The sequence below is a fragment of the Magnolia sinica genome, chromosome 1, assembly GCF_029962835.1.
Source record: "Magnolia sinica isolate HGM2019 chromosome 1, MsV1, whole genome shotgun sequence".
Classification (NCBI taxonomy): Eukaryota; Viridiplantae; Streptophyta; class Magnoliopsida; order Magnoliales; family Magnoliaceae; genus Magnolia; species Magnolia sinica.
The window spans coordinates 122,762,655-122,776,203 of NC_080573.1; the positions used below are offsets into that span (position 1 = coordinate 122,762,655).

The following is a 13,549-nucleotide window of genomic DNA, read 5'->3' on the forward strand; positions in this document are numbered from 1 at the left end:
TTTACAAAATCTTCGCTAAAGTTATTGTTGCAAGGTTATCTAAGATCCTACCTAAGCTCATTTCCAAAGAACAAGGGGCCTTCGTGCAAGGCAAAGATATCTCTAGCAACATCGCGATGGCTCAAGAGGTGGTTAGAGACATTAACAGGAAGGTGCGTGGGGGAAATTTTATCATCAAGCTGGATGTTGGGAAAGTGTACGATAGAGTGGATTGGAAATTCGTGAAAGTAGTCCTCTATAGATTCGGCTTCAGCGTTAGATGGATAAAGCTGGTTGAAAAGTGCTAGGCCAATAACTGGTTCTCGATTTTGATCAATGGTGAAGTGTCAAGCTTTTTCAAACCATCAAGAGGGCTGCGCCAGGGTGATCCTATATCGCCTTCCCTTTTCATCCTCACTTCAGAAGCTTTCTCCTTAAATCTAAAGAGAATGGTGGAGACCAATAAAGTTCAGCTATTCAAGCTTAAACGAGGTTGCCCCACTGTCTCCCATCTTCTCTTTGCATATGATACTCTGATGTTTCTTAATCGGAGCCGGAGATCCCTCATGGCAACTAAACAATTCTTAGGGAAATATTAAGAGGCTTCAAGACAAAAAATTAACTGTCATAAGAGCTACTTCTTCAGGCCTAAGGGCCTTCCTCTTGGGAGGACTGCCAACATCGAGCGCACTTTAGGTTTCCCGATGGTTGTTGTTGGAGTTAGGTACCTGGGAGTGCCTCTTCGGCAAGGTAGAACCAAAGCGGCTGATTTTCAGTTTCTCGTTGATAAGATCAAGCGAAGAGTTTGCAGTTGGAAGTCAAAGTTTCTATCTCAGGCTAGCAGATTGACCCTCATTAAGCATGTTTTGGGATCTATCCCCATTCATACCATGTCTGCGATGCATGTTCCAAGGAAGGTTATTGGTAAATTGGAAAGCCTCTTTGCTAGCTTTTTTTGGGGTTGGGCAGATGGTAAATGCAAACTTCACTGGGTAGCTTGGGACAGAATTGCTAGACCGACCAAGGAAGGTGGGTTAGGGATACGACGGCTTTCAGAAGTTATGAATGTGCTCAGGATGAAGTTAGCTTGGGAAGTTTTTTTTGGAAAAAATGTCAATCCTCGGGCTTCCCTTATGCGGGCTAAGCACTTTAGGGAATTGAGTGGGGACCCCCCGGCCAGCGTCTCATCTTCCGCTTCCCAGTTGTGGGTGAAAATCAAGCAGCACTTCCAGTTCATTAAATCCAATGCTCAATGGAAGGTGGGTCGTGGAGATATAAACCTGTGGACTGAAAATTGGTCTGGATTAGGCCCTATTCTGTGCCTTCTCTCCGTCCAAATTCCAGTTGAGCTGAGAGGTCTGAAGTTTCGAGATCTTTTGGGTGCAGCAGGCCCCCTCCCTCCATCGGCAGCTCTCAATTTTCTCCCGGATCAGGTCGTTAACCACATCTTTAATGTTGGTTTTGCAGTCTTGGAAGATAGTGTGGATGAACGGTTCTGGCCGTTTGATCCATCAGGTAAATTCATGTTGAAATCGGCTTGGAAGGTGAGCCGAGCTTCCTCTCTAGCAATCAGATGGAACAACTGGCCCTGGTACAAAGGTATTCCCCTAAAAATATCCATCTTCTGCTGGAGGCTGCTCAATGGGGCAATTGCGGTGGATGAACAGGGTCAATCCAGAGGAATTTCACTGGCATCAATCTGTTCTTGTTGCTCAGCTGATGATCATCGTGATCGGCATAATGCAGAGTCCATAGATCATCTGTTCCTTTTTGGTCAGCATGTGGCTGTGATTTGGGCCCATTTTTCCAGGCATTGTGGCATTCCTTCCATGCCGAATCAGACCGTTGAAGGGAGGCTGATGCAGTGGCGTCTCGCGGAGACTGCGGATGGTGCACCAGCAAGTATCAGGTACCTTCTCCCTATTCTAATTTGCTGGGAAATTTGGCGAGCGAGAAATGCAGCCAAATTTGAGGGTCAAAAGATGAGGTTAGCCTCTTCTATAGCTCGGATAAAATGGTGGGCTATTTCTATTCTGCGTATAGAAAACACCGACAATTTGAGGGCGAGGGACTGGCGGTGCAGTCAGATTTTGGGTTCTCCCCCACCCAGGACTAGACCTTTGAATTGCTGTATAATCAGGTGGATCAAACTGCTAGAAGGGTGGGTAAAGCTTAATGTGGATGGTTCTTCGAGAGGCAATCCGGGGTTGGCCGGAGGAGGGGGTGTTTGCCGGGGAGAAAATGAAAAGCTAGTTTTCACTTTCTCTGCTGGCTACGGGGTGTGCTCCAATAATATCGCAGAGGTGTGGGCTATGCATGACGGAATTTATTACTATCGGTCGAGGGGAGTAAAGAATATTGTTATCGAATCTGACTCTGAGTTCGCCCTAAATCTCATCCACCAAAAAGCCCGTACCCCGTGGAATGTGAGACATTGGGTTTTGCGGTCTCTTGCCCTTCTTAAGGGTTGTTCAGTTTCTTTTTCCCATATTTTAGGGAGGGGAACGGACCTGCGGATGCCATGGCCCGCATGGGCAGCGAGACCCAAGAGGCCTCCTTCCATGTTCATCAGAATTCCCTCCCTTGGCATATGCGAGGTCTGATCTGTCTGGACAGGATAAGATTGGGGGCCCTGAGATCCTTTCGTGATTAATGGGGGTGTTTCCTTTGGGTTTCCTTGTGCATAGTGTAGAGCTTATGATAGGAGAGGCTCGTTTTTTATGGTCACCCTCCCGAATCATGGTAGATGTACTTATGTCATTTTGACTGTTAATGGAAAAAAGTATTTTCTCTCAAAAAAAAAAGATAGATGGAGGAGATTTTCTACAAAAAAAAGAAAAAAAAAAAGAGGCCATAAATATTTATTTTTTATTTTTAAACTTGAGCTTCATTGATGTGTGAAAATGTACAATTCAAAGCTATTCGGGCAGGAAACAGACCATAAATATTTATTTGATTAAATATTTAGAGATTGAAATCCACTCTCTCTCTCTCTCTCTCTCTCTCTCTCTCTCTCTCTCTTTGTCTCTTTCCATATATACATATATGGTTTTATTAAAGGTATGGATTGGAGGGGAGGATGAGAGGTAGATTCTGATCCCCAACGCGATCAGGGCTTCGAGCTCGGGATCCTTCACATGCACCTTCGTGCCACAAAGATGGGGGACTGGAAGCTCTCCGAAGACGCGCATCGGGCTGTGACTACGTTACACAGTTTTCTAGTAATTCCATTTGGGGTTTCAGCCTCCACGTGGGGAATCTGCCCTACGATTGCTTGGTAGATGATTTGCTAAAAATTTTCCAGCGATATGGAAAGGTTAATGACTTTACATACCGAGATTCAAAGAATCACAAAGCCCGAGAGGATTCGCATTTATAAGATTCCATTACGAATCCGACACTAGAGCGGGAATGGGTGTCCTCAATGGCAAGAAAATCGATGGAAGGGAAGCCATGGTTCAGATAGTGAAACCTAAGCAACCCAAATCTTCTAACTTGACAAATCCTAGGAGCTACAACCATCCTGTTCCGCATGATCTGATCGCCAATGCTGGATCTATTCCTCCATCAGTAGCTCACTGAACATACGTCGATTCAATCAAAGAAGGGAATGTGGACAGTAGGGCAGGGAATGCAAGGATCTTCAACATAGTTGTAGACCCAAAAACAATTAAAAGGAAGCTGAAAGAACTGCAATGGAGCCTGGTAGGTAAAGTTTTTGTCCAGTCCACTTCGATTTTAAGGTTAATAGAAGTCATTAGACACTCTACCTTCATTTCTGCTGCAATTGATGTTATCAAACTTTCTCATTACCAGTTTCTTATAATTTTAAAATCTAAGAAGGATTATAGAGAGTTTATTGTTAACAAGGTTTTGCACAAGGAGATGGGCCTACATTCGGTGTCCCCTTGGTCCCAGGACTGTTCAGAGGGGAAAGAAGGTATCTGGATCAGACTTTTTGGAATTCCCTCCCAAGCCTGGTTTGAAACCACGATCCTCGACCTAGCCAACTTCTTTGGGAAGGTCCTTCTTCTCAATTCTAACAGCAGATTTAGCCTCTTCCAAATGTATACTACAGTAAAAATTATCCCCCATGCCGGCACCAGCTTAGGTCAAATCCTGAATTTGCAAGTTCTGCAATCCAACTATCCCATCTTTGTGAGAGTTGAAGACAGTCAATCTATTTAGGTGCCTCCCAACGTTCATCTGACCCGAAAATTCCTGTCAAGGCAACAAGAATCCACAAAAGACTGGGTTGAAAAGAGATTCTACTCTCAGGAGATGGGCCAACTCGTTTGCATCTCATCTGTTTGTCAGCGGGACTGTGAGAATATCGCATCTACAGTCGATGGAACTAACAAAGGAAACCCAATGATTACTGGCTCTCCCAATAGTCAGGATAACCCAACTAATTGGGATCCTGGAGATCCTCCATCTTCACCCACCCCTTTAAACTGCATTATCCCCCAAAATTTCCCCCTCATTGGCGTTGACCACTCGAAGGATGTGCCGGACTACGCCCACCCTTCCAGAGAAGATCTGTTTAACTCTCCTTGCCTCCTATCAATGGGTAAGGAAGTCCTCTCTCCCATCCACAGGAGCATCAGGAGCCGGTCTACCCACTCTTCAGCAGAATGTGGGGCACCTCCAATCAAGGCTCCTCAGGCTCCCATAGAGCTGTCGCGGCATTCATTAGATAGCCTGAGTAATCAGGTTTCTCAATAGGGAGCCGAACATGCTGTTCATTTGGAAAAATCTGAAACCATCAACGCCCCTTCTTTGTTGGGTGACATTGACTGGAACCAACCTTGGCGGCCTCACCCCCGGGCAAGTTCAGCAGGGAACTCTCTTAACAATAAGAGGGTATTTTGTCCTACTTAGGACCCACCCTGGGGGGCTGAAATGTCACATTGTGACTGACCCCCCCCCCCGGGTAACTCGATGTGACTCCCCTCCAATGGCTCATCCGAATGTTGAAGATAGCCGCCTTCGACTAGTAGTGGACCTCTCCCCATACTTCGACAATGCATCTTTGTGCAATTCAGGGTCAGCAGCTAACACCCTGCCAGTCAATGGCAAAGAATCTCTGGCGGTTCCCCCCCCCCCCAATCAGAAGCCTGATTCAATAATGCCTATCACCCATCTAACCTTCCTCCAGGCCCTGATATCTCGAATCGGAAGCTGTTGTCAACAATGAAAGAATCCTTGTTGAATCACGATGCCCCAAGACCAGGGAAAGGTAGAGACGGTAAAATTAGAGGCAGAAAGCTTTCAGTCAAACCAAGAGAAGGGGAATGATATAGTAGACTTAGGAGATTAAAGAGACGGGCAGTGAACTTAAGTTGTGTGACTAATGGATGAAGCCATCATTTGGAATGCTCGTGGAGTGGGCAACTTACCCACACAAGATACTCTTGCTAAGTTCATTAACAAGTTCAAGTCCTCCCTGCTGGCTATTCTGGAGCCCATGCTCAGGGACTCCAAAATAGTAGGCTTTGGCTTGAAGCTCGGTTTTCATAGTTCCTTCTCCAATGTGGGAGGGGGAGGAAAGATTTGGGTGTTCCACAAAAATGATCTAAATATTTTGATAGCTTCACTATCTAACCAGCTTATTTACCTTCTTGTGAATGTGCCTACTTGCAGGGAGCCTATTCTCTTCTCGATAGTGTATGCGAAATGTAGTAGATTTCAGAGAAGATCGCTTTGGGGGGATGTGGTGTCTTTGAGTAGGTCAAACTAGCATCCTTGGGCGATTGTAGGGGACTTCAACGCGATCCTCTCATCGGATGAGAGGCTGGGTTCGGCAACGCTTGACGCTGCCAGTGCAGAAGAGTTTATGAATACCATTCAAGAAGTAGACTTGCTCGATGCAGGGTTCTCTGGGAATAGTTTCACTTGGAGTAATAACAAGGCTGCATCAGCTAGGATCTGGGCAAGACTAGACAGGGTCTTCATTAGCGACTCTTAGCTAAGGTCCTTCCCGGCCTTCCATGTTTAACACCTCGTTTGGTCCAACTCCGACCACGCTCCTCTGTGCCTCCACCTAGCTAGCGCTGTGCCCCCCTCGCCCAGACCCTTCAGATTTTATAGAATGTGGACCCTCCACAATGGTTTCTTGCAGGTAGTCAGAGAGGCTTGGTTGGGTCAGCTCTCCCCTTCCCCTCTCATCAACGTGCAACTCAAACTCAAATGAGTTAAGCAAGTACTCATATTATGGAACAGAGAAGTGTTCGGAAACATCTTCAGTCAAGTGAAGAAAACTAAGGAAGAGCTTCATGCTATCGAATGCAAGATGCAGGATTCGAGGGATGAGGATCTTCAGCTGGAAGGTGCGGCAGCCAGGAAGTCCTTGTCAAATCTCGAACTCAGAGAAGAGGTGTTCTGGAAACAAAAAGCCCGAGTCAATTGGCTGGATGAAGGGGATCGTAATACGAAGTTTTTCCATGTCGTTGCATCTAAGAGGGTCAAAAGGGCAGAAATCAAATCCATCAAGGCGAAATCGGGCAGAGAACTTACTGATCAACAAGATATTAAATAGGCAGCTGTCTCATACTTCTCACAATTATTCCAAAAGGTTGACTCCCCTTTGGCATCCACTTTCGCTAATTCCATTCTCAACTTGGAATCGGTAGAAGATAACACGCTGCTTCTTGCGCCAATCTCTCTTGATGAACTAAAATTGGTTGTGTCCTCCATTTCAAAGGATGGGGCAGCCGGGCCTGACGGCTTTTCAGTTGTTTTCTTCTCGCATTGCTGGCCGATAGTAGCGGATGATATTTTGAGTGCGGCCTAGAGTTTTCTTGACGGTAGTCCACTTCCCAGAGGGTACTCAGCGTTCCTGATATGCCTGATTCCCAAAACTCCTGCGGCCTCTTCCTTCAAAGACTTCTATCCCATAAGTCTCTACAACGTGATCTACAAGATCTTTTCTAAAGTCTTAGCATCTATTCTGCCTAAAATTATCTCGTCTGAGCAAGGAGCTTTTATTCAAGGGAGGGCCATCTCTAGGAACATTGCGTATGCGCAAGAGGTGTTGAGAGACTTAAATCGTAAAGTCCGGGGAGGCAACATCATGTTTAAACTCGATCTTGAGAAGGTGTATGACAGGGTTAGCTGGGACTTCTTGAAATTGGTTCTTCTTAAGTTTGGTTTTAGCATCAAATGGGTCGCCATCTTGGAGAACTGTTGGAGCAACATCTGGTTCTCAGTGTTGGTAAACGGCGAAGTGGCAGGATTCTTCAATTCTTCCAGAGGTCTCCTCCAAGGAGACCCCATCTCCCTGAGTCATTTCATTATCGCTGCCAAGACGTTCTCGAGGAAATTCAAATCCCTCATCGAGTCAAGGACTTACAAACCTTTCCAGCTGAGATTGGGCTGCCCCCTCGCCTCCCAACTCCTCTTCGCGGACGATACTCTCCTCTTCTTGAATGGGAGCAAGTCCTCCATCCAAGAGGTCAAGTCGTTCCTTGATTTTTTCCAACAGGCCTCCGGTCAAAAAATTAATCATGTGAAAAGCTACTTTTTTCACTCTAACAAGCTCCTAGAGACTCGGGTCAAAGAGATTGAATGTTTACTCCAAATCAACAGATTGATTGGTTCCCTCTCTTATCTGGGGACCCCTTTTCCGAGAGGGAGTGTCAGAGTTGTTGATTTTCAGTTCTTACAGGACAAGGTGCAGGCAAAAATCAACGGGTGGAAAGCCAAGCACTTATCCTAGGCAGGTAATGCCGCTTTGATTAGATATGTCTTAAGTACCATTTCGATTCATGTCATTGCAGCGGTAGTGATCACGGCTCAGGTTCTAGCCAGGTTAGAGTGTAGCTTTGCCAGATTTTTTTTTGGGTTGGGCGGATGGATCTCAAAAGCTCCATTAGATTGCCTGGAAAAGGATTTCTTTCCCTTTTGAGGAAGGAGGCCAGGGGATTAGAAAGTTGAAAGAAGTGATAAAGGCCATGAGATTGAAATTAGCCTTGGATGCAAAATATGGGGATGAAGATGGGGCTTGAGGTCAGCTAGTGAAAGCTAAATACCAGGCTGACTTTAGGCAGGAGTCCCCATCCTCCATCCTCTCTTTTGCCTCTCCATTTTGGAAGACCATCAGGGGCCTCTTCCCTCAGATGGAGGAGAATATCCAATGGATAGGTCAGGATGGCTCTCGTAGCTTATGGATCGACAACTGGACGGGGCTCAGCCCCTTACTACAGAGAACTGTCCGGCAGGTGCCAGAAGACCTCCTGTATCTGAAAATTCAGAAGTTCTTGGGCCCTCTTGGCCCTCTCCCCCCTTTGTCGGTGTTCTCCTTCCTCTCGTAGCCAGATATAGATTACGTTTTCCAGACCGGTTTCGCCACATCGGACGGCCTGACTTTTGCATCTGGCCCCACATCCTCTCTAGTAAGTGCTCAGTTAAGTTAACCTCAAGGGTCTGTCCCACTAATTTCGCCACATAGAGTCGGACTCTTCTTTTTTGGTGGAAGCTTTCAAGGGTCTGTACCACCTCCATTGGAAATGGGATTACTAGATATTGAGAATCCAAACTCTTAGGAAAAAAGGAAATTTTCTTATTTCCTGCATTCCCCGTGAAATCAATAGGCAGACAGATGGTCTTGCCTGTTTAGGCGTGGCAAACCAAGGTCTGTTTTGGGCAATCACTAAGGCCGCGCTCCCTAGGCTGATTAGAGGCCTGAGTTTTCTTGATGAAGTGGGCATAGGTGTGCTTAGGAAATCTTAAATCTTGGCAAATGCTTCCTTTCCATTGTATAGCGACAGGATAGGTGGTCCGGGTCCTTTTTTTGTCAGCCCGGAGGCACCTGAAGATCTGCTCCTTTTGTATCTTGGTTGTTTAAATCAATGAATTTTCAGTTTTTTTTTAAAAGTCAGCCTGGCATCAATCCAGACAGAGATCAGGTCGTAGAGACTGGATTTTCCAACCCGATCAAAAGAAATGGCCCCTAAGATTTCAAACTTTATTTGGAGGCTAATCCAAGGGGCCGTCCCAGTGGATTCCAGAGTCCAGGACAAGGGTGTGGCTCTTGCGTTCAAATGTAGTTGCTGTGAAATGGGTCCCGGCAATAGTCCCAACGTGGAATCTTTAGAGAACCTCTTCCTCTTCAGCACGCTGGCGGAAGCTGTATGGTCCCACTTCAATATTATCTTCAGCCTGTCGATCATCCACAACCAATCCATCTTCTCCGGGTTAAGTTAGTGGAGGCACGCTACTCTTGCGTCTAAAAACTCTGCTCAATCCCGGCTCTTTGTGGCCTGCTGCATTTTGTACGAACTCTGGTTGGCCAGAAACAGGGCTAGATTCGATCTCACGCCGGCGAGAGCTTTGGTCACCATCGCCAGGGTGGATTGGTGGATCAGGTGGAGGGCTGATAGGGTGGTTGGTAAGAAGCAGGGGAACAAGGGAGGTGAGCTAGGGGACCGTATCAAGCTCAGTCTGGGCCAACAACAATGGGAAATTGTAAGATGGTCTAAGCCGCCTTCTAACCAGATCAAGCTTAATGTCGACGGGTCCTCCCGTGGAAATCTGGGACCATTTGGGGGAGGGAAAATTCTCAGAAATAATAGCGGAGAGTTCCTCCTGGCTTTCTGCTTGCCTTACGGGGTTTGCTCCAACAACCTGGCTAAAATGAGAGTGGTGTACAACGGCCTTCTTCTATCCCTTAACTCGGGATTTCGTAACGTAGAGATTGAATCTAACTCTCAGGTTACGGTTGATATCCTGTTTGATCGAGCTGTTGTGGGTTGGAGGATTAGCTTCTGGGGTCTCTAGGATCAAAGCTCTTATGAGCAGGGGTACTTTCTCCATCAAGCTCATTCGGAGAGAAGGCAACGGCGCTGCTGATGGTCTCGCCCATATTGCCAGTGCTAATCAATCGTCTGTCGTGTTCCATCTCTCTCAGCATCTTCTAGCTCATATTTAAGGCCTCATTTTTCTTGATAAAATGGGTCTCGGGGCTATTCGTGCGTCTTAGGTGAGCCCCTTAAGGGTCGCTCATGTATAGTTTATGATAAGCAGGGCCGTGCTTTTTGTTGTTCTCAGCTCTTCCCGAATTAGTCCAGGTTGTAAAGTCCATTTACTTTAATAGATTCCGGGCTGCCCTCAAAATTGGGCCCCTTTTTTTGAATATATATATATATATTGTTTTATTAATGGATTAGGGTTTTCTCTGGCTTCTTAAAAATAAAAAATTAATTAATTAATTAATTTTTTTTAAAAAAGAACAAGTGATGTTCTCACAATAATACTGTTAGCTGAATTTTTTGTGAAAGTATAGTAAGAGTTTTAAAATATTTTCCCATTTATAACTAAAACATTGAAGAAGCTAACTTTGACCTTCATAAAAGTGAAAACAACTTTGACCTCAAATTCATCTATAAAATAAGTAAAGAACGAGCAAACTATGGTGAGGCATGACAATTAAACTGCGTAGATTTACATGGTTGGTCTATACAAGCCATTGATCTCAACGCCCCCAACACTGATGGACCATTTCCAACAAATATCTCAAATCAGAAGATCATAGCCACCAAATCTTCTGTGTCTCCTCCATTGAATGTAGCTTGTGCATGCAATTTTTTAGTCATGTATTTGCATACGATTAATAGGTATGGAGGTCAGAACCTCGGGCGTTCATGCTTCCAGCTCCGTTCTATCCTCTCAATCTCCTCACTCCCCATCTGATTATTGGTCTTCTCACCTACCTCAGCATCCTTCAACATTGCACTCCAATGGGAGGCCTGTTGCTGCGCATCAACTGCGTCTTCTCTTCCCCTCAGCGCACGGTGAAGAAACCCTTAATCATCTCATATGCTCCAGTTTGATAGTTGCAATGGTCTGGTCATATTTCCAGAGAATTTTTTACGTCCCTGTCATCTCTAATCAGACCATCCAGCAGAAGATTTCTCTTTGGATGTCGAAGCCATCTCCTTCTTCTTGCCTCAAGCGGCTGTTGGGTCTTGCCCCTGCTCTTATTTCCTGGGAAATTTGGTTGAGCCGCAACGCCTCACATTTTAATGGTATTCAAATGTCAGCACAGAACATTATTTTTTGGATCTCCAGATGGATGCAGGAAATCGTCAACCCTCTTCCTGACAGCGCCCTTCCGCCTCCTAGGGACGTCGCCACTCTCCAGGCCCTTCATCTTGATTGCCATAAAGTTTGCTTTGGTGCCATGCCTGAGATTGTTAAATGGACGAGACCTCCGCCAGGCTGGTTTAAACTGAACGTCGATGGCTCTTCTTGTCAGAACCCGGGTGAGAGTGGTGGTGGTGGCGTACTTAGGGATGCCCATGGTCGGGTGATATTCGCTTTCCATAGGTATTATGGCCTTACCGCTAACACGGTTGCCGAGGCCCAGGCTATGCTTGATGGTATTACTCTCTACAGAAATTTGGGTCTTTCTAGCATAGTTGTGGAATCTGACTCTTCGGTGGTGGTGGAAGCGGCTGCGGACCCCAATGCCCATTGCCCTTAAAACATTTGGTATAGGTTGGGAGCAATCCATCTCTTCAACCGATCCCTCAACCTTTCTTTCAGATATATATTCCGTGAGGGTAATTCTATGGCAGACGCGCTGGCAAGCGAAGGTTGCGGCAATTCATTCTATTGCTCTCGGTCGGACTTGCTAAGAAAGGTCAAGGGTCTTTTGGTTCTTGATATGGCGGGCTTGGGTTACTTGAGAACCTGAGGCTAGCGTTGTCCTGCCCCTTATGTTCTCTTGGTGGTTTTTTGGGGTCTTTCCCTTGGCTAACCCTGGTCGTCCCTTCTGTTCTTGTTTGTGTAGGTGCCTCAGTTAGTTAGGCGTGGTATACGATAGGCCTGGCTCCTTGCCTTTTTGTTGGAGCCAGCCCGAAGGGTTGTACATCTGTTCTCTTTTCTTCAATAAAATCGGTGGCGTGAGCCCATCTTTATTTTTTTGAAAAAGGTATTGTAACGCCCCGGTTTTCAGGACCCGAGTATATGACCCGTGTCCCAAAAACCCGAGTGTTAGCTTTAAAGGATGGTCAAATTCAAGTGTACATTTTTTTTCCTTCATCAGAGTAAGCAAATGAGCGTAGTATGGACAAATCGACATAAAGAAAAATTTCATTATCATTCAAATTTACAAGAAGCTGCCCATAATGACTTATACAAACCAATGTCTCCAAAATTAACAAATACAAGAATTACATGATCTAATACATGAGAAATAATAGAAAGCATATAAATATAAGCCGCAAGATCACACAGCTCCTCCAAGCATACAGTCAAGCATTCCTGGTGATCGTACCCTGCTTCTTATCAAGTCTGAACATGCATATCACTTAAGCCACCTATACTACCTATACGGTTTTATAATTGATGGATGAGTGGCCAACTCAATGTGAATTCCCCTCGAGATTACACACCGCCGCATTAGGTAAGAAATAGTATAAAACATCCAGACAACCAAAACAGAGTAAATGCAGTCTTATTAGGTGCATGGATGCATGAATGCAATCATCGACCCGGGTAAATCATCCGGACGGTCGGTGCCCCAGGAAAAACATCCAGACAGGCAATGAGATCGTCACCCAAAGATGTGAGTGGTCATCAGCGCAACACGTAGCGTAATTATATAGGCATGAGTGATCCGAGTCATTATCATAAATCGATCGGCTGGTCATTAACGCAACTCGCAGCGTAATCGTATGGGCATAATGATCCAAGCCGTCGTAGTATGTATGCATGCATGATTTGTTAGCCCATTATTAGTCCAATTGCAATCAGCCATTTTAGAATAAGCTCACGGTCACTACAGGGAGCGCAAGGCCCAGCGTAGGCAAACAGATCGGGCATAGTGTCCCATTACCACCATCCCCGGCTCATGAGGCTACCATCTTAGGATGTTTAATGGAAACCCATCGACTAGTGGCCAATCAATTATAGTATATGGGGCTTACCATCGCGTGGTTGCACGGTATAAAACATCGAACCCATATAGGAAAAATACCATAACAAAGCCACATAGGGCGATATCAAATAAGCCACATAGGGCAACTATCAAAATAGGCCTCATAGGGCGAGTATCAAAATCATGCGATAAAAGACCATCCTTGAAAACTATTGGACACAACAACCTTGGATGGTAGGCCCTCATTAATGATCCATTTAGACTACCACTCAATAACCACTAAGTCGAAGGTCCATTTTAATCACAACCAGTCGGGTTACATCCCAAGTATGGGTGTACATTTATAGGTGGGGGTTTCCCACTAATGTACCAATTTAAAGTCCATAAGCAATACACAAATAATCCACAAGCATGAACAAATATACAGGATGAACATTAAGCAGGCAATATAGCAATTCGATTTCCACCAGTTAACACATGTGATTATAAGAGAGAGATATCAATTATAATTTTTAATAAAAACTATAAATTAAGCTAATGAGAAGATGGAAAGCTCAAGGGGAAGAATCATCACCTCATACTCTACATCGCATACCAGCATTGTTAAGGAATGCGCGTTCCCTTACAATCAAATCCTACCATAAATCAGGATGCACAATTAGATTCAAGTTCTACATACTACCTAGGGTT

At 45.3% G+C, this 13,549-nt stretch overlaps 2 protein-coding genes across 2 annotated transcripts; both read left to right on the forward strand.

The window, feature by feature from the left end:
- The first annotated feature begins 5,332 nt into the window (after positions 1–5,332).
- Positions 5,333–5,947, forward strand: LOC131248959 (uncharacterized). The gene is made up of 2 exons (XM_058249489.1): positions 5,333–5,657; positions 5,739–5,947. The coding sequence occupies exons 1-2, from the start codon at positions 5,333–5,335 to the stop codon at positions 5,945–5,947; spliced, it is 534 nt and encodes a 177-aa protein (XP_058105472.1).
- Positions 5,948–10,594: 4,647 nt separating this feature from the next.
- On the forward strand, positions 10,595–11,461 carry LOC131248975 (uncharacterized). The gene has a single exon (XM_058249512.1). It carries the CDS (start codon positions 10,595–10,597, stop codon positions 11,459–11,461), a length of 867 nt encoding a protein of 288 aa, XP_058105495.1.
- Positions 11,462–13,549: the final 2,088 nt, after the last annotated feature.